At 37.5% G+C, this 21,234-nt stretch overlaps 2 protein-coding genes across 3 annotated transcripts in view; one reads left to right on the plus strand and one right to left on the minus strand.

Moving 5' to 3' along the window:
• LOC122568627 (ankyrin repeat and SAM domain-containing protein 1A-like) overlaps nucleotides 1–13,316 on the minus strand; it is an 83,536-nt gene extending 70,220 nt beyond the window's left edge. Inside the window, exons 1-4 of one of the 2 annotated variants that reach the window (XM_043728570.1) lie at nucleotides 13,171–13,316; nucleotides 12,990–13,105; nucleotides 728–808; nucleotides 102–258 (exon numbers count right to left, since the gene is read on the minus strand). In XM_043728570.1, coding sequence (XP_043584505.1) covers nucleotides 102–258; nucleotides 728–808; nucleotides 12,990–13,093 — 342 coding nt within the window. In that variant the 5' untranslated portion in view covers nucleotides 13,094–13,105; nucleotides 13,171–13,316. Of the gene's footprint in view, nucleotides 1–101; nucleotides 259–727; nucleotides 809–12,989; nucleotides 13,129–13,170 lie in introns of those variants that run through there. The other variant, XM_043728571.1, reaches the window with a different exon arrangement.
• Nucleotides 13,317–13,329: 13 nt separating this feature from the next.
• LOC122568629 (transmembrane 7 superfamily member 3-like) lies at nucleotides 13,330–21,118 on the plus strand. Its single transcript, XM_043728572.1, has 8 exons — nucleotides 13,330–13,572; nucleotides 14,651–14,989; nucleotides 16,751–17,019; nucleotides 18,134–18,305; nucleotides 18,534–18,674; nucleotides 19,131–19,280; nucleotides 20,167–20,427; nucleotides 20,762–21,118. Exons 1-8 carry the CDS (start codon nucleotides 13,476–13,478, stop codon nucleotides 20,869–20,871), a joined length of 1,539 nt encoding a protein of 512 aa, XP_043584507.1. The 5' UTR covers nucleotides 13,330–13,475; the 3' UTR covers nucleotides 20,872–21,118.
• Nucleotides 21,119–21,234: the final 116 nt, after the last annotated feature.

The raw sequence follows: 21,234 nt of genomic DNA on the forward strand, positions 1-21,234 counted from the left end.
AGTATTATAATTCATACGAAATAAGATATCGTAGCGTAATTGCCGAATGAAATTAGATAAAAAAAAATTAAAAGAAATAGCAGAAGAATAAATTTACTGACCGTAAGATTTACTTTAGGTACCGAGGGTCCTTGGGTAAGAATTAACCGCACGATTTCAGCGTCGCCCGCCCAAGCTGCCAAATGAAGCGGCGAAGAGCCTTTAGCGTCGACGACGTTAGTGGAAGCCTCATATTGGAGCAATAACTTTACCACCTCCCTAAAGATAAAAGCGTTTCCCCGAATTATCGTTAGAATGTATGTGACATCGATTAATTGCCGATCGAAAGGAATATTAATTAGAAACACGAGCTAACACAACATATACACATGTATATAATTATATACGTATGTGTAAATTATACCCGTATATTATCAGTCAAAAGTTTGGAATCATGTATAATAAGTTCCACAAAATCAAAAAATATTTTAAATGCTATCTGACAATTCTGATATTTTCGAACATTTTTTGGTAAAAATTGTTATTAAGCAAAAGATATTATGTATTAATATTTTGTAAAATTACTTTTGAATTGATAATGAAATTAGTAGATGATTCAATGTAGACACAATTGGAGAAGTTACTTTAAATTTTTAGTCGATATTGTATGTCGATGGAATTTTCATGAAATTAATTTTAATTTGAATTTTGCCAAATCAAATTTTATTGAAACATTATTGAAACATACTTGTGTCCGTTCAAAGCTGCATGGTGAAGAGCAGAATATCCACTGGCATCTTGCACGTTAGCCCCCGGACCCCGTCGTAAACTGTAAATAAATGAAATAGTTTTGTTATGAAACGTAGTAATTTCTTTGCTTTACACGACGTAACAGTTTATCACGATTTCGAATTGACATATATAAATTAGAAAAACATTAACGTTGAATAATTTGATGTTATTATCAACGTCATTAATAATATGTTCTTATCGACTCACAGGAAGTTGTGACAGATACGTAATGATTCATTATTAAAGAATTACAGTCATCCAGATTATTGTTGTTCGAAGACTGTGTTCATATTTGATTCCTATTATTCATATATCAATACTGAAACTAAAGATTATTTTTAGATTTCATCGAAAGGTAAATGTCTCCTCATAAAATTTTGATCTAAAAAATAAATGTGCCTCAAAATCCATCAACCGCACACTAGACTTCTTGTTGAAGCTAACTTAAGTACCTCAAAACTTTTCGGACACCTATTATCACAACATAAACACCATAATTTATCATTATACTATAAAATTCTATTCCTTAAAACTTGTCGTCGATAGTTCACCAGTTATCCTGAGAAGCAACTCGCGTGCTACCACATTATTCTAATTCTACCTCACAAATCCTCTCACAAGACATCACATTGCAAATACCAAAGTCCCGGTAAAATCTCTAAGTCCCAGCAGACTGACATAGAAACCAGGCTGACATCCAAGATCTATCCTAGAAACTCTTTTATCCCAGAATCCCAACCAAAATTTAACCTAACAACACTATACGAGCCTCTCGGGGGACGTTATCCGAAAACAAGTCTCAATATTGCGTTATTTGGCGCGACTGTTCGAAGCAACCCAGATTGTCAGGGTACGGTAGCAAGCGCCAGGGTAACGATCATCGAGCAGCGGCCGGGACCCATTTCCGCAATTAGGAATTCATGTTTACTGCCGGTAACTAATACCCGGCGGCGATACGAGCTCGCAGAGGCAAAGAATCGAGCACTCCGCGCCAACGAGTCACCGTATCGCAGAGCGCAGACAGAGTTAGGTCGCACAATGGGCCTCGCGGACAGGAACAGGTTCGCTAATGAAGCTTCCTGCATCCAACACATGTTCTCATTACTGGCCTTTGTTGCGTTCGTGGTGAGATAAACGTCCGCCACGTTCTGCCCTGGCGCAAACACAATGTAAACGCGTCTTTGGATCCCCTTGGGACCAATGCGACACCTTCTTTTTCGCACTTTTCTTCCCTGCCTTCACTTTTCTGGATCGCTGGTACTTTGTTGTTAGCATGGTACGATCGCGAGAAGATGATAGTCGAGCAGTTTCTCGTTATCCCGTGTTCTCTTCTCTTAAGTGGATTTGATTAACGCTGCTGCAGGCTTGGTCATTCAGTCACCGCGCCCCCTTCGAAGCGTTGAGAGCCGCACGATCAAAGCCGATCGAATTGGCCGGATTGGATGAACGGTTGTGACGAAACCAGCCGCAAAACGGCGATCGGGATAAGAAAGGGAAGAATTGTTCATTGTCGTTTGATCTCTGACTTTTTTTCGTGTCCGGAGGGATTCGCGAGACAGTGACAGTTGTCAGTGACAGCTTAGAAGTTGTTATACGTATGTTTGTAATTACGAATGATGTTAGAGCATTTGTAGTTTGAGCATATGTATTTGCTACTTTTTGTAAGTAATGTATTACGGTATTATAAATTTTACATGTATGAAATTATTTTTCACTGAGTATTAGAAAATCTTGATGTTGAATTTCTAATAAGTATCCAAGGTATTAATTAACGCTACGAGGATCACGGTTGAGTTTTGACAGATACATATACAATCTGTTAATAACACTGATAATCCTATATTTTTTACGCAGTTAATAATCAGGCAGATAACTCTAAAAAATGTTTACCCATTAGCTAAACAACCTCGCAGCATTATTTTTTAAAAAGTATACATAAATAAAATCAAATCAGTGGATTTCAGCAAACGTTGAAAAATACACTATTTGTGGGATTTCGAGAGAACCAGCGCTACGGAAAGACAACGTAAGGGAACGCAATATTTATCTAGCTCGATTAATACACATCATAAACGCGAGCAACCGTATTTGCTCAGTTCTCGTGCAATTCCGATATGAAGATAGACTCGTAAAAATATGTACGTTTACCCTCGTCCTCCGAACTATCGCACACATAACTCTTGTATCGATATTAGAACCTCTTCACGTCACTATCGATATTAAATGACGTTTTTGCCGCACAAATAAAACGCGAATAAAATTCAGAATCACGTTACGTAACATTCATTCAACAATGACCATAACTTCCGACGATTTTTCAGCTTCTAGTTTATATTCCAAATATTTCAACGACCTTATAAATTGGACGAACGAATTAAAACTCAGATGACAAAGACTCGGTTAATTCTAGGTCAATTACATTTACAGTAGCTCGTACGAAAATATTCGAACGCTTGCAAAAATCTTTTACGAATTATGCGTTTTATATATCTTTAAATTTCATATATTCCATACAGTTGAAAGGTCTTTTCTGTCAGTTATTCGCTTTATCGTTATAAAATAAAATAGTCGATGTTCGTGGCAATAATGACTCGGTCTCTGGCGAACGGAGGTTAAACGATTCGGTTAAACTTTCGATGAACTGATTATCTGATTTGTAAAGATACAATTGCCGAGTGTTGTAATAATAAACAATGGCTAATAACGGTTCTTAGCGAGCGATGTAGACCGATATCGAGGGTTTGTTGGAAATTGTCCTTCGCAAATATTCAGTAAGCTCAGCGATGTTTATCGAAGCGATAGGATGTCAACAGGCGTGTTTACAACACGATAAAAATTGCACGAATAAATGCGCGAAAACAGCCGTCACCGGTGTCGATTCTACTCTAGCCGGTGCAAACAGTTACATATATCCAAAAAAATATTAAAATCAGTGGTGTAAAAGTACTTGAAAAATGTACCTGTTAATTTCAATTTCGTATATTTTGAATATTATAGATGGATAAAAAAAACGGATTGAATGTAGATAAAATTGAAATACGAACGAGTTTAATAAATATAGAATTAGATTTAAGTATAGAATTTATTTTTATCTGAGATTCTGAATAAATGGGTATGTATACTCTATTTCTTATCTTACACTTTTATCTGGGATTACATAATGATAGGAAGCTTCTTTTCCTTTTTAATGCGATGATTGAAATCTATGACAAGGCGCGAAAGATAAGATATCTTACAATTACAGTAATAGAAACAAACAAAAATACGATACTGTTTTAAGGAAATAACCTCTAACCAGAATAAAGATTCTTAAAAAGTAACCCTAATATATGAATTCCTTAATACGCAAAAAATGGAGCAAACTGGAGCCGATGAATAGCATTTTAATGCGTGCTTAATCTGCCTATCTCATTTAATCTGTTCCCGGCGCTAAATTCACGTGTATACGTATAGTTCAACATAGTTATAAAATACAATTGAAAAAGATAAAAATCAAAAATAGGAATACAATCGCCAGCTAGTTTTATCAGCTATTAACAACAGCTATCAATATTTGTGTATATTCACATTAGTACAGTATATATTTTGCACAAATCATTAATGATATTTATATCAGATATAGAATTCAAATCAGGAATAATCACGGTTAAATTGAACGTAACTTGATCGAAATCCAATACAGTCTGCTGTCGTTACCCATGATCCAACGATACCAGTTCATGATTAAACGATATTCAACCTGAACAAGACAGAGCAGCGACAAAAACAAAAGAACCGGTCATTATTGTCATCGTTTTCCTCGCCTCCGAACAATTTCATTCCGATTCCCTGCGACAAGGCATCGCAGGAAAACTTCCAGTTGGATTTGCCTCATTAACAGGGACGCGCGTTCTGAATCGACGCCTACGTCGCCGAGGCTGGATCAAAGCATCGCATTCAGTTTACCCAAAACAATTACCGCGAGCCGAAGGCCTTTTCTCTGCGGAGGCGCGCGGGGCAGATCAAAGGCAACCTCCTGGCCGCCGTCGTCGTCGTGGTCGTCATTAAGCAGCGAGACGTCATTAAGCTTTCGGGATAGCGGCACTTTAAATCATCGGCACGCGACGCTTATGTTCATAGGAGGATCGTTCAAGGCATTCGCCACTCGGCAAGGGCAGGCAGCTTACCCGCCACTCGACGAGAGGCCTCTAATCCATTGTAACTAAAGATCAAAAACGAGAGAAACTGTCGATTTTGCCCAACGCAAACTCGCCCTCGATAGAGTCAGAGTCGGGACTCGTTTGTTCTGACGACTCGCAAGCAAAACCGAGAGAGTCAAGTGGCGGGGGCGGCCGCCAGAATTCCGGTGGGGCGGCAAGAAAAAGAAACGAACACTCAAGGGTTACGCGAGTGCGCCTCGCAACGCTTGGAAGTTCGAGGAGCTTTTGGCCGAACCAGAAGAATAGGAAAGAGCTAACGCAGAGAGGAGGACGGCACGTGTTGAATTTCCCTCTTTCTTTCTTGCCACCCCCTTTTTCATTCCGTCCGTTTCTCACCCCTCCCACACCCCTCCTCTCTGTCACCGTGTCCGCCTCCGCCACCGCCGACGACTGAGTCCTCTCGCTTGCGCCTTTCTCGCTCTCTTCTGCGGACAGAGCCGCGCGTATTTATTTTCCGCGCCCTAACAACGGGACGGGGGTGGTAGCCGGCTCTCTTCAAGCCGAGTACACACGGAGAAACGACGTAACCCCGACGAACGCGTGTATATGCACGCCGGAATACCAACTCAGCCGTAGCTTGTACTCATGTGTATACATCAGCGTGCGTGTACATGGTAGAGGACGTTTCATTTGTAGCGGCCGGCATAAAGTGGATAAGAACGATGAAAGAAATAATTTTTGTTCTCGCTGAGATTTCTTGATGTCAAAGAGACGTGAAGAGGAGCGACTTATAATGTATGGAATAATAGACTGTTGCTATTTTTATGAAATTTCAATAAAAATTTAAATAAACAATTAAATGAGCCATACAGAAGTCATATTGATCAGTTTAGATTCTAAGATACTCAAATATTGATTGCTACAAACATTTTCTTGTTGAATCTCTTCTTTTACAGTAAAGAATAATGTGCATTAGGCAATCGAATAAATTATAGGAGGTAGGTTGCTTCGAAAGAATTATAATTCCTAACGTTTTGTGAAGCTTTTGCGTAAAAATTTGCTCCTTACTAGACACGGTGCTTACATATTTTCTTATATACCGTGTATGCCAAGCTTCCAAAATATAATAACTACGAAGAATGGAACTAAATTTAAGTGCAAACTATTAGAGATAATTCGTTTAATATGCAAAAGTATCTCTTCCATTTCTATACTAAGAAACGGATCGTAGATCCTTACTATTCTAAGCTTAAATAGCATCTAGCTTTAGAAACATCCTATACAAATGTATACGCAAGCACTGTCGGAATGGCCATGCTCGTCTCCCCGTGCCTCTCTCATGTTAGACCAGCCGGGAACGTTTGACTCTTCCTTTCTTTTACCCAGCCCCTTCTCTCTTTCTCGAACTCTCTCTAGTTGCTTCAGCGAGCCACCAACTCCGTGCTTCCTCGTCTGTCGCACCCTCGACGCCGACTCGCTTGCCCCATTCATCGAGTTTATCCGCTTGCCCAAGTTCCTTAATTAAACCCTGAAGATTGTCTGCAAAAAGGACATCGCCCAGTGCCCTCGACGTCTATGAACATTACGAATTGGACAACGAGGGGACATGAAAGATACAGATAGGTAGCAGGGCCGTGCGGAACCTCGAATGAAAGCACCGTTGCACCGTCTGTCAAGCATCTATAATGGCAATTTCTTGCCGGTTTTAATCAAGACGCCGAACGATCAACGACAAAAATGGCCCGTTTCCTGGGATAATTGTAGTGGACGTTTTTGCCCGGCGACCCCAGACAAATGGAACACGTGTCGGAGAATCGTAAACGCCGATCGAAGGACGTGGGAATCCCATAGACTAAACTGTGGACCTTCTTGGGGTCAAATTATTTTCTGACAAATTGCTATAGTTATTTTTAATTGAAGATCTTTAGCACACCAATCATATATTAAGCTATTTATAATTTTTATAGAAAGGTTGGAAAAGAGTGCTGCATAAGTTTGAGTGTATGAGTTACTAACGTGGAACAATGGTTAACAAACGCTAATATCGCGTTAACGCAATTATCGCTAGTTTCTATTCACATTGACGTCAAAAGTTAACAAAATGATTAACGAAATGATTCTTATATCTGTAGGAAGTATGGGTAACTACAAATATTTGATCAGTGTAAAGATGAAAATGAAGAAGTGCATAAATAGATAAGTAAATGTGTATACTGTGTGCTAATATGTAGTTAGCACTCGTGCGGCGCTAGTGTCGCATCATTGATCGTCACAGTGTTAACGAAGCTTAAGTGGTCACTGCAATTGGAACTAGATGACCTGTGCTAGGAAGAATATTGAAGATAAACGATTTAAAGTTTCATGATTGCAGTAGGGTATCGCATTATAGCAGAGATTTGCTTTCAGTTGAATGTTTAAATGTTTAACTCATTTTGTAATTTACTCAATATCCGTAGTGGTAAATGTCCCCATTCTTCTTGTCATTCTTTTCTTTTTTCTGTTTGTTAACGTCTCATTTTCACAATGCGAAATGATAAAATGCGAAATACGGGATATCACAATTGCGTAATAAGTCCTACAATTGAAAAGATGATTCCGCAGCAAGTGTACGTAATGTGAAATAATATTTTTCTATGCGCGGTCTTTGTTTCCAAGAAAGTCGAGTTTGAATATACGTTGAGATGCGCACTTGACTTACAATAAACCACGACCTTATGAATGTCCCTCGAGACTTCCATTGTATTTAGATGCAAAGCGAGCAGAATTTGTAGCGTAGGAATGTAGCATACAATACATGTCAAACATTAAAATAACTTTTGTCGAGATATAATTTTATCATTCAACAATCTTTTTTCATTCATAAGACAAACACGTTTCATATAACATAAATAAGTAACGAAATATACCATTTGAATTTTTAAGCAGAAATTTTATTTCATAGTTTTTTAATTTATCCTCTACCGCAAAATCAATTCATATTGTCTTGGACCAGCAGCATTTATTTATTATTATCAAGGACAGGTTAATTGTTATGCGATTGAAAATGCAAAATGCTATCATAAAAAATGTAAATAATATTTTAGGATATCAGAAACGAAAGATATTAGGATAATTTTTCTAATGTTGAACTCACTTTTAAAAAATATTGATAGGCGCCAATAATAGGATCATTACGATTGTATTAACTGGAATTATAAAAGATCAATGAACAAGAACAGTTACATCAAAAACGAAAGAGCGATCGATATCATTGAATTATGCAGTTTTCCCCGCTAATCGACAATCAGAGACCGAGTAATATCAAGGGATAAGTGAACTTCTATTACCTTTCGGTTCCACGGATGGGACTGTGAACGCGCCTTCAAGTCGGAAGAAGAGAGTACAGAGAAGGAAGTCTAGGGGAATCGACCGAGGCTGATTGAAACATGAACGAAAAGTACGAACTAAAAAGAAAAAGAATAAATATACGAACAGAAGAAATGAAAAAAGGAAAAGAAGACACTTGACAAAAATCATAAAATAAGAAAGGAAGAAAGAAAGAAATTCTTTCACAAAGAAGGTATCATAGAATAAAATTTCAAAGAGACACGATAATAAAGAAAAAGAACACCGAGAGCAAAAAAATAGATCGCACCAAACTAAGGAAAAAGAAATGAGAATTACAAAAGAATTCAATGGACAAGACAACGAGGGTGCAATAATGTAAAAGGGAATGTCCGTACATATGTGAGACAGTGTTGAACAGGGAATAATCGAAAACAAGAAAAAGAGCACATACGTGACACAGAAGAGGAAATAAGAAGAGAAGCCAGACGACAAAGAGAGAAACAGTAGACACAGGGGCCAAAATGTAGCGAGGGTGAAGACACGCGAGGGCTGTTAGAGCGTCAATCGATAAATTCCTCCGACGTGGAAGAGGGGCCACGATACGTGCTGATGTCGCGAAAAGGTCCTTCCTCGCAAACACTCCAAGTGTCACTCCGGAAAGGTGAGAGAAAAAGAGCGGGGAGGGGAAACTCTCTTCTACTTGCACTTTATGCAGTTTCGCACCCCTCGAGGGAAAAACGGCAGATCTCTGTCTCTCTATATATCTTTCTCTGTCTCTTAAAGGGAGGATCGTCCATCGATCCATGATAGAAACGAATATACAAGGGAGATATCCTCGTCGTGAGAGACTGCCTTGTCTGTCGACTAATTATCCCCTCGTCGATCGTTTAACGCACCGATTCCTCCTTCCGCAGGAGTGGAGAACGAACAAAACATTACAACGATATCGGTCGAGTATAATAGAATCGAGTACCCTCTCCTCAGTAATTTGAAAATTTGATACGATTTTAGAAAGACAACAACGAATCTGATATGAATAGAGACGAAGATCTTAGACGATCTTAGACGAATTTGAATTAACCGCCCTTGTGTCATGACGTGGATAACCTAGTTACAAGGTTCGACGTACGAGAAAATTGAGAAATTGACCTATATGGTGAGTCGAGAGAGAGTAGATAACATGGATATTAGTTTGAAGTGGAATTTTCGAAGGTTAGAAAGTTGGAAAATAGAGTTTCAGTACATTTTAATAAAATAACCTCAATTGATTGGTGATCTTCAAAGATCACATTTCAGTAAGTTAATCTCATGACAAAGATACAATATCGTTTGAATATAAATTTTTCATATTTTATATCGCACGAGTTTTTTTAAGCATAAACGCATGGCTAAAAATTCAGCCTAAATTCCATACCTTAACATTCATCCCAGGGATGAAATAAATGAAAACAAGACCGTTGAAATCTTTATTACCTCGAAACCGTCGAAGGGGCTTTATCAGATCCACGGTCATAAATTGAAAAGCAAGTTTCTCGGTGGCAGGGATTCCGAGGCGGGCCAACGGTGTGCCCAAGAGACATCAAAGAGAGGCGAAGTTATCGCGGCCGGGCGATGACGTTAAAAGTTCTGGTCCGCGGGAGACCAAGTCGCCGAAGGCGATGTTTCTATCGAAGGGAAGCTCTTCCCATGGCCTCCGGGGGCCGTGATTAAAATTATTGCCCGACCCAAAGCCAACACGCCGTGCAAACAAAGGATAAACACATTCGCGGGCACCGGTACACTATAAGTGGTACGATTAGCATCGCAAAATGTTTCTCGTTTGTCCCGTGAGTGTCGCTGGTATCGCGGAGTAGCGCGCGCGCGGGATGCACAAGCGCGTTTTATATTGCTTTCCTGTGATCTCTTGAAGCGTCAGAGAGGGAACAAAAGATAAAAGAAGACAAGAGAGGCGAAATGAAGCAGGAGAACAGAAACTATAGGAGAGAAAGGGTAAAGAGCTTTGGTGGAGAAAGTTGCCGTGGGCGAGCTTTGTAGTTATGGACAAGTTGCACGACTGCGACTGGTGACGAGCAAAAGAGGCAATTTGTTAGAAGAGGAGCCGAGAAGCGCTTTCGTCGTGATACATTTAGGACTCTGAGCTTGATCCCGACATTCTGTCCTTTTCTCGCCCGATTCGTCGCGTCTTCTCTCATAGAGAAAAAGAGTGGGAGAAGTGCTTCTTCCCTTCTATTCCTTTCCACTCTATCCCCTCTCTGAACCGTCACCCTTCTCTTTCTCTCTCGCCCCGAAAGGTTTTTGCTTCGTGACAATCGGTGTTAAAATGCGTGAATGCACTCGAAACACGCACGCCTGCTTCTACAGGAGCACGCGGCAGAGACCTCTCGAAAACAAACGGTGGTTTCTCTCGTCCCGTAGCCAACGTGACTTAATTAATGAAAGCGTGCGCGAGAAGCATCGACAAAGTCGTCTTTGTCGAGAAGTTCGCGGCACTGGGTCAATACAGACCGCCGCGCCGACCGACCGTTTCGATTAATCGCGCCCCCTACTCATTGATCTGCTTCGACCCGTCGATCGGGTATCGGGTCAGGCAAAGGAATCTATTACGATTCCAAATTCGATTGAGTCCGGAGAGCTCGCGATTAGAGAAGTTGACAGTGATTTGTCGAGCGAGTCGATTACATTCCTGGGTGAATTAATTCGCGAGTTACGTGGAACTGGTTTGTTAGCAGTTACGAGCACGTGCATGGTTATTTAGATGGCGGTTTTTTAAGCCGAGACAGACTAACTAGGAAGGATGACTAAGTTATTAGAGCGACTGTTTTTTACACTGAAACGAGATGAACATGGGACTCACTGTTCTCGTGCAGCAGTTATTACGTACATGGAACGCATTAGTCTCTTAGAGAAATGCTTCCCAACATTATATTGTAGAAAAATCGTATGTATATTTTTCAAAACCGATAATAAAAGAAATTAAATTTATTTGAATGTAGGAAATTTTGTGTAAATAGAATTATATATTTGATATAATATATTACAACCTCTGCTATTTACAGAAGTATGATTCAAAATAATATTACTAGTTCAAATTATTAGTTTCTTAAACGTCCGTATTCCTTCACAGACACATATATACCATAAATACCATTATCCGTACATGCTTATCTAATATAAGCTCTTTTTTGTTTTATTCAATCTATTATCGATTGCACAGATTGTTTTTTCGAATATTTATCTAACATAACTGTCTAATATTAGAAAAGCAGTTTACCATGTTGCTTTTTCAGTATATCCCCTATTAATCTCTAAATCCAATTAACGCAACCACGGATCAAGGTTCACAAAGGTTATTTCCTTAGGCATCACAGGATAAGGACAAAAATATTCGAGCTCAGTCGCGCCATCTTCACCGATCTATCACGACGAGGTTATCATTGACCCTTGAAAATAAATGAGTACCCAAATAAGCCTGTTTATCTGCTCCCATAAATAGAAAGTAGCAGGATCCGATAAGTCGCGAGGAAACGTAGTTACGTACTTCCAGACTCAGAGGCACAGATCGATCTTTAGTTTTCTCGTCGGTTTTATCTCGTTAATTTAATTAACTGTTACCGCGTAAAGTAACAACAAGCCGTCTTTAAATGGAACGTTAAAGGAATTGCGCGTCTAGCCGCTAAAACGTTCGCTACGAATTTTAATAATTGATAGTGAACTCAGGGTTGTGCGTTCATGTCGTAACGCATCTTGGCATGTATCGTCGTACACACAGCGAACGCGTCGGCAGGGTGATTCATGGTCACGGTGAAATCATGAATAATCACTGGACAATAACGTGGGTAACACGCGCATACGGGAGCATTATTCTACTCTACAGATATTCAGAGCAAAACTGATTACGCTCGGTAAAATTATGATGCCCGCGTTTAGTTCCACGCGGCGATTGTATAATATGTTACAGGGAAAATGCTGGATTATTAAGCGTTGCGCGGTAAAAAGGTAGCCCGGAGGATACGGGAATTCGTGTTCGAACGACGGTTGTTGCAGTTTTTATAAAACACGCACAGTGATTCCAATTACGGACCACGAGACACGAAATTGGTCGTCTATTAAAAATATATCACACTATCGGTGAAAGACGTGTAGAGAATAATTACAATGTTAAAAAAAATGAAAGGAGAGGAAGGGAAAAAAGATAATAATAACAATACAGCACCGTTGGTTGCAATAAGGTTCGTTCGCTTAATTAATATGAAAACTATCGAACGGAACAGATTCCCGGTATTAACGGTACAAACGGCGGGACACGCTCCACGAGTTTCTCTCTGGCAAACTGTCGGAATTAATTGGAAAAATGCAGCGATCAATCGAGCGTAGGTAATTTAACGCAGGTACCGGTACGTGTAATGACTCGTCCACATCCGTTTATGCCCAAAACACAGTTATCTGTACTCGATTAATTGAGCAAACACGGAAGTGCTCGAAGAATCGGATGAAAGGAAACAATCGGATGTGCAGTCAATACCGTATAAACACTTTATCATCGAAGCACGAATGATCAGTAGCTGCAATTCGGAAAGAACGTGGACACGTAACACTAATCTCTCGATGAATTGACAGACATCGAGGCAATTTTTCATATAATTGAGGCAACACGGTGTATACGAAGTCAAAGGTATCGCGTGAAACACATTATAGAATGCATAAACGGGAAAAGAAGCAAGGAAAAGCAAAGTCTGGTACGGTGACACCCACCTTGCCAGTGGACCACTCCTCTTCGCTCGTTGACCCAAAATCTTCTCGACCACGGTGACATTTCCGCTTCTCGCTGCCTCCAGCAGCTCCTGGTCCTTCCCCATGGTCCATTTACACTGTAATCAAAGTCTGGTGTTCACTTGTACACTTGTCAATTTCTGTTTTTACTATGATTACTCGCGTTTCATTGATCCAGCGTGGCCATCTTGGGCCGACTGCGTCGCCACCTTGCGGTCACTTCGCGAAATAACCGCGACACACGGTAGTGCGACAGAGAAGAGAGTACTCGGGCAGCCTATGATTGGCTATTCGAGAGCAAGACAGAACGACGGTAGCCGAGACTCGAAGTATACCGTGCTCAGGCATGTAGCCGACTGTCAAGTACCAGCTGTTGCGCCGTACTGATTTTCCGTGGCTTCACGCCGACTCGGCTTTGCGGCAATTTAATCGAATAAGTGTGTCACGCGGCTCGTAACTCTGATCGACATGAACCGCACTTTTGTCGGAGAGCTGTTAATCTTTCTGTTACTCACCATTGGCAGCTTAGCTAGGGAAAAATCATCAGATACACTATCTCTCACTGGTAAGCACACATAACCTCAAAGTACAATAGCGCGTCCTGATGATCTTTTTCGTACATAATTCTTCAGCTAGTTGAAAACTTTCATCGTTAAACGCTGTTAAAACGATTTCAAACATGAAACGAATTAATTTCGTCGATCGTGTTTATGTTCTTCGGTAGACAGGACATTTAGAGATAAAGGAATTTTAGATTGTTTTCGTACAGCATAACCTTTTATGTTGATGTAAATACAGGGTTATTAATAATACTTATTTGGAATATTAAATATTTTGTTGTTGGGAAAAATACGAAACTATAATGGAATAAGTTAAGTTAGTTAAAAAGTACGTTGTGTGTATGGATTAAGTTATTAAAGATTGTTTTTTAATTGTACTTTCTATTTATTGTGTAAAATTATTTAAATAGAACAATAAGATAGAACAATATATGAATAATAGTATATAGAAATAAAATAATAGAAATTGTAAATGTAAGGTAAGATAAAAGAGTTGAAGTAAGAAGAATAAAAGTGAGATTTTAATAAAAGTATTTTTACTTGAAGATACTTTTTTACATACATTTACTCTAATTTTTATACTATCATATTTATTTTTAAATGTAGCTGGCTATTTTAAATATGTTTATCATCTTTCATCAATACAATGTGATAAGAAACTAAATATACTTATATTTAGAAAGTGATAAATATGGTTATACTTAGAGATAATCAAAGCATTATAGTTTTTGAAAAAACATTTGCTTAATAATCAAACACACACACACATATATCGATATGACCAACAAGCTTATTTAGCATTTATATGAAATTGTACTAATTTCACTAATAGATATACACAAAAGTTTTTGTCATCCCAATTCCTATCTGATATAAGCCAAACACGTGAGAATATCAAAACTATTGCAAGAGAAATGAGCTCCTATTTATCATATGTGGAAACAAAATCTAAATCAAAACAATATTATAATTTGTTTCTCTTGGAAATAGGATTCTATAGAATTGTTTCAACGTAACATAACAAATCATTGCTACGAGGAACTATTGGAGAAATGTAAATATAATGTATGATACATTTTACAGATGGAAGTGTATTACAGGTGAATTTAACTAATCTTCATGATTCTGTGCCATACATGAGACAAGTATCTATCAAAGCCAATAGCAATGCAACATTTAATATAACCAACATTTCCTCCAACGCTTCTTTCATTATCTTTCAAATTCATACCTACCAACACAATGTCACGCTGTCTTATGATAAAGATTATCTTAATAAAATTTCAAACAAAAGCGTATTTGGATCAAACATTGGCCTTTTCTCTAGGCTAACCGAAAACATAGTAACGCAACTATTCATGAAAAACGATAATGTCCACGACGTTAATGGTCTACTCGCTGTTGTCGCTTACCACAATAAAGGTGAGTACCATCGCTTGTAACGCATAAACTTGTCTATAAGAACTATCGTTCTATTGTTCCCTTTATTACAAATCTTTAAAGTTTAACATACGCAATATTCGTTGTTACGCAAATCAAATTTCAAGTATTAGGTTATTCCAAAAGTATCTTTCGTTTTATAAGAAAATAATAGATATAATAGTAAAACAAAATGGGTCATATATAATTCAATAAAATTACATAAAATTAAAAATGTTGTGCGTCAATTATTTCCTTATAAAACGAAATAAACTTTTGGGACAACCTAATATACATTTATAACATAAAACTGAACGAGAATCGATAATACATAGTAGGGATCATGTTATAAACTAGTGGTTCAGATATAACACTGCAAACTCGACGTTTCAAGCAATATAAAACGATATACAGGGTGACCAATTTACTATTGTCGTAACATTAAAAGACCTTTACCTAAAAATAGTTGTATAAAATATTAAAAATTAATTCAACAAATTAAAAGAAGAAAAATTTCTATATTTATTAATAAAGATTTTTTTTAAAAAAAGAAACATCAATTCTGCTTTAAAATTCTTTTATACTTTCGCTGTATGCCTGATTATTAATCCTATTTTACACAATATCCAAATAATAACATTTGTTAATCCTTGTATGTTATATTTATAACTCCATTTACCCTTCCGAGTTCCATGTAAAAATATTTTAAAATCTGCTTTTGTCGAAATACCGACCTGTCGATGTCCTATGACCCTTATTGTTAGCATCATACCCATTACCTTCTTCACGAGTGGTCACAATTCGCACATCATCAGTACGTGCACCACGCTGGTGCGATACAAAGAGATTAAAAATGGCTTTCAATGGCTCTACACTCCTTAGTCCTCGTACTCGTCTATAGAGTATCACGCCACAAAGAAAGGAACGTATTCGATAAAAGCGACCCTCACACCTCGCGTTATTTTATCCTGATGTACTTGATATCCTATGTAGTACAGCTGTATTAAGTAGATTCCAATTTAATATTTTCTTTTTATTAATAATTGACTACTTTGTGATATTTTCATGTTTCAGCATTTAATATTATACGGGCTGTGAAGTGTAACCTAATTTTATTATCTGATATATTTTTCTCGTAGCCAATGTATAAAGAAATTTCTCTCATGAAATTCTTATAGGTTTACTTGCATAATATGATGAAATGATATTCACCTTATTAAAAAAGATCGGATTATAACATGTGAGAACACCTGTGTAATCTTTGTTCCTCCTTAACACCTCCGCACGAATTAAAAATAATTACATGCGAGACCTAGATACTACAAATAACATAGTACATATTAACAGAAATAATGTTTCTTCGCATATCAAAGATAAAATACTTTAGTAAAATTAGGTGACATCTAAGGAAAATTAATATATTAAATATATGAATATAAAACATATTTATCTTCATAGACTTTACATACACAAAAATTAAAAGATGTAATTAGACTCGTTGAAACTAGATGCACCGATTTTTCCTTCACTTAAAACATTCTGAATACCATTTCTAGCAATTCCAATTATCTGTTCTAATATGATCTAAAGTTGGCGGAACGTATTTCCTGCAATCGCGACCTCTAAAGTGATAATAGTTAACGGCCCAGCCTGTATATCGTCGTCTGTTCCGTTTCATATACAGACACGAAGCGGGTTCGATAATAAATTTCCCATTGCAAAGAACGATCAATCCTGTCCATCAGTTCATTGTTTTCTCCGCAGCACCCATACCGGGTGGATGCAACATGGAATTCAATACAGAGATCGCGCCGTACGCGAACGTGCAGACACTCGACACGATGGTGATCGTCGACGTGCAACCCGCCTCGGTACCGTTGAACGACAGCGTAAAGCTCACTTGCGAAAAAAACCCTGTGGAAGTCGAGATGTATCAGATATTCCTGAATGAGCAGGACTTCAGTATCAATAGTTATTTCGTGGCTATCACAAGCATGCTGACTGTTACGGATATCAAGAAGAACGGAGTAAAGGTACTTACTCGAAGGTTTTCAACTTCTATTCAGTGATTTATTTATTATATTGCATACATTTCTGAGACTGCAAATATGGAAGGGTTGTTCAATTTGATTCTAGGGTTTGGTTATATTACATTGATGGAATAAATAATATTTAATCAGGAGTAAATTATGTTTAAGTTGTAATCGGACTGGAAATTAATTCTATATAGCATATTCGATATTATCAATGGTGTCAAGGGTTTATTTATTGCCTAAATTTTTGTGACCTACATATGAAAGTTAGTTTTCAGAAATCTCTTTTTGATTCTTATTTTTTCGATGTTTCCTTTTTATTCATTCTTTAACTTATTCATAGAAAACAGTTCAGCGATGTACTTTTCTTCTAAGAGGATAATGACGGTTAACTGCATAAAAATCATGTGCAAGAAGAATCCGGACTTTTTTATGATTAACGACACAGCAGCAGCAAAAGTTCATGTCTAGCTGTGGATTTAACAATCCGATTAATTCATTCGGTTGCTGTAATATGTTTGAGCGAAATTTACTTTCAAACCTTCGAAAACGTGTTTATTCCACTGATGGAATTATAAATAATTGCCATTTTGAATACTAGATTAGGAAAAAAAATAATTTTTCCTTCGATGAACAATTTTCAATGAAATTGTCTGACTTTTTAATCAATCAATGCTCCAATTCTAAAACGTTCACTTAAAAAGTATTCGTTTTGATTAACTGAACACCTCAATTTTGAACAATTACTTTAACTATCCACACAAGACATGTATGCAAAAGTTGGTCGATTTAAAGAACGAAATACAATTAAAGGCTCAAAATAGTTTTATTAAATCGTTAAACAGAATTATACAATTTTACTATAATACTGTTGTAATTACACTTACAAATAAAGTATACTTTTGATTAATCATTAATTAGTTGATTAATCCAACATTGTATGCCAAAAGTAACGATGAAACGTGATATTAAATTATTATTATTGATAACAATTTCATGTACATAATTAATCAAACATGCACTCGCGTAATATATTCAAACATTTTCAGTTATCAAATGAATGCATGTAAATCGAGGCTTACAATTCTAATGTGAAAAAAATTTTGTCCAATAGGTAGCGAATCCGGTGATTTCCTCTCCGATGAGGCGAGTGTTCAGCGCGTACACCGGAGTTGGCTCCGTTTACGTTGCACTGGCTACTTACGGGAAATACTCCGCGGCCTACGTGCCATCATTTTCATACGCCTGTCATCCCACAATCGATCCGGCCTCCTGTGACGTTTTACGTACGTGTTTTATTACGCATAGAAAAATCACATGAATAAAACATGATAAGTCTATCTTTTAATATTAATGTCACTTGGTGCCTAAAAAGATGTATCTTGTAATTAATCAAATAGTAGTTTTACGAAGAAGATCGTTTAACTTGTCATGTTTTCTTTTGCGCTTTTCACATATAAAAATTATTGTTGGTATCGCGAGAATTAATCATTATATTTGATGCTTTCTTTCAGCCAATTTACTTTCCAAGATCATCTGCGCTTTCTGTTTCTTCGTCGGATTGTCATCAATATGCTTCGGGCACCATCTCCTTAAAGCCGATATGGCACTGCCGATATTTTTCACTGGAACCGTGATCGGTTACGCTGCAGTAGGTATGTATTAACAATAACATAATACATCATTCGACTTTCCCTCAAACTCCCGCTTTCTATTTTCCAACGATAAGTAAATGATATTATTATTTTTTTTTTTTTTGATGAAAACCTTGCAGAATTACCATGTTAATAATTGTTCATACATCGCTTTACAAAGTAATAAAGATCTTAAAAAAATTCAGTAAAAGATGACAATAAAAGGTATCAGGATTATAAACAATATCAGTTACACATCTACTATATTTTTATGTTAATTAAGTACAGGAAAAACTAAAAATAATATGCCGTCAGAAATGACGAAAGTATAAGGTTTTTCTCTTATTAAATTTACGTAACGAAATTCCTTTGTCCACAATCCGATTCTACGATACAGAGAATTGCATTCTACAATAATCAATTTCCAAAAGTAGCAAATTCATCTAATATGTAACGATCGTATCCCGTTTGTTGCAGGGGATATTTTAATCGCCATGGGAATAGGCCTGTGTTTCACGATATTCTGGTTGGCGTGCCAGTTGTACCTCCCAATTGTCTTTAGCGGGATAATATTTAACATGACGCTGGGCTTCCTCTTCGCGTGTGTCGCTTACTTTCTGTCCCCGGGTACGGAAGAGGCTCCCGGAAATCCATTTCCAAACGAAAAGCCGGTAAACGTATCCGGAAATAAATGCCGTATCCGTGCACGCTGTTCGAGGAAAGATCACAAGGAGTAAATTATAGGAAAATAATGAATCGCCGGCTTAAAAGCGGGCGAGAGGAGTAACGCGAAAAGAAAAGGGGGTGAGAGGCAGAAAGAGAGATGGAGAGAGAGAGAGAGAGAGAGAGAGAGAGAGAAAGGGAGAGCTCACCGCCCCCGAAGTTAGTTGGAGTTTGGCGAAGGGATGAAGCACAGTCAGAGAGTCCCCCTGTAGCTTTTATCAATGTTGTTCGCTCATGTGGAAACTTCGTCTGCCGAATCCCCCTATGCAGCAGTGGCGGGCATTCGCGTTACCTCCTACCTTTCTCACCATAACCATCCTCCATCACTATCGCATACACACGCATAGACACTTACACGATAAAAATCATCGCGTAGAGAAAAGCGCATACATAGACCAACTCCCTGCGCGAACTCCCACGAACCGATCTAACCAGCTTGAAAGATTCGCATTTACCTAATTGTATCCCTTGTATTTATTTAGCTCCGGGACCTATTTAGATTACACGGTCTATGCATGCGTAACTGCACGAAGTATCGGTCCCGATCTACCCTGTCGACAGATGATCGACTTGGTCACCCTCTCTCTGTTCACCGTGTTCGTCTTTGGCACAGTTTGATTACATTCTCCGTGGTTTATGTAATTAGAGTGAAGATATCTTGTTCTTTTATCTTTCAAAGTGTTTCTATATAATAACGATAACGATAGGCGTTTGGAAATGGGATTCGTGAACTACTTTTGCAAAAATAGGTGAGTTATATAATGATATTTACGTTTCGATGCTTTTCCAGATTCGTTTATAATTCTGCAAAATGACTGGGTATTTTGGTCGCTGTTCATGACCTTGACCCTTGGTGTGAGTTTGATCACGACTATAACATCTGGATTTGGTTTTGTCATGACGTGTTCCATAATCGCGTCCTTCATGGTAATCCTGCCATTTGATTATTGGACTGGTTCTTCTCTGAAATATATTGTAATAAATATCATAAGAAGGATAACCGTCGAGGGTTTCAATTCAGCCGTAGTCCGACCACCTTCTGAAGCTAATGGTATCACCTTTTACATATTTATACCTTACTGTTCATTACTTGAGAGTTGTTACACTCTGTTTAAATTCTATTGTTTGCTCAATATCACTTTCGATTATCAATATCTCAAATAACCACTTGTATTTATTAACTTTTGAAAAGTATACTTATATATTATACTATGCTTTAATCATTAAACATTTGCAACTTGCCACACTTGATATTATATATTCTTTTGGAAATGTTGAGCAATCAATAGAAGTTTGAGATAAGCTATGATTAAAACTGTTCTTTAAATTAGTAAAAGTAGTAGTTATTTCATTAAAATTTTTCAAACAATATGCTACCGTTTCAGATATAGCCTTGATCATATTCTGGTTATGTTTGGTGCTATATCGCATCTGGAAGCAATGGTGCAGAGTAGGTGTACTAGATCTTGCGGAAAGAACTCCATTACTTCGCTGAACATTTTAAAAATGTCGAAAATTATGTTTATGGCGATAGATATATATATATATATATTTATACATATACAATGTAACAAAGCCAGTCACCTTTGCAATGTTCCATTTACAAAGTTTATATACGAAATAAGTTTCAAACGAATTTTTATACCGCGTTATTATGATTTAAGTGAAATGTAATTTACTGTTGATAGCTCATGTAATATAATCAATACTAAGTAATAATATATAATAATAAGTACGTTTATATAAATATACCTGGTGTTCGTTTTATTAACAATATAACCATATATTTATTTTGAAGAGTAAATAAGACGTACAATACATACTTAAACATTCAGACAAAATGAACGTTCTGAAGTAA

The sequence above is a fragment of the Bombus pyrosoma genome, linkage group LG6 (assembly GCF_014825855.1).
Source record: "Bombus pyrosoma isolate SC7728 linkage group LG6, ASM1482585v1, whole genome shotgun sequence".
Lineage (NCBI taxonomy): Eukaryota > Metazoa > Arthropoda > Insecta > Hymenoptera > Apidae > Bombus > Bombus pyrosoma.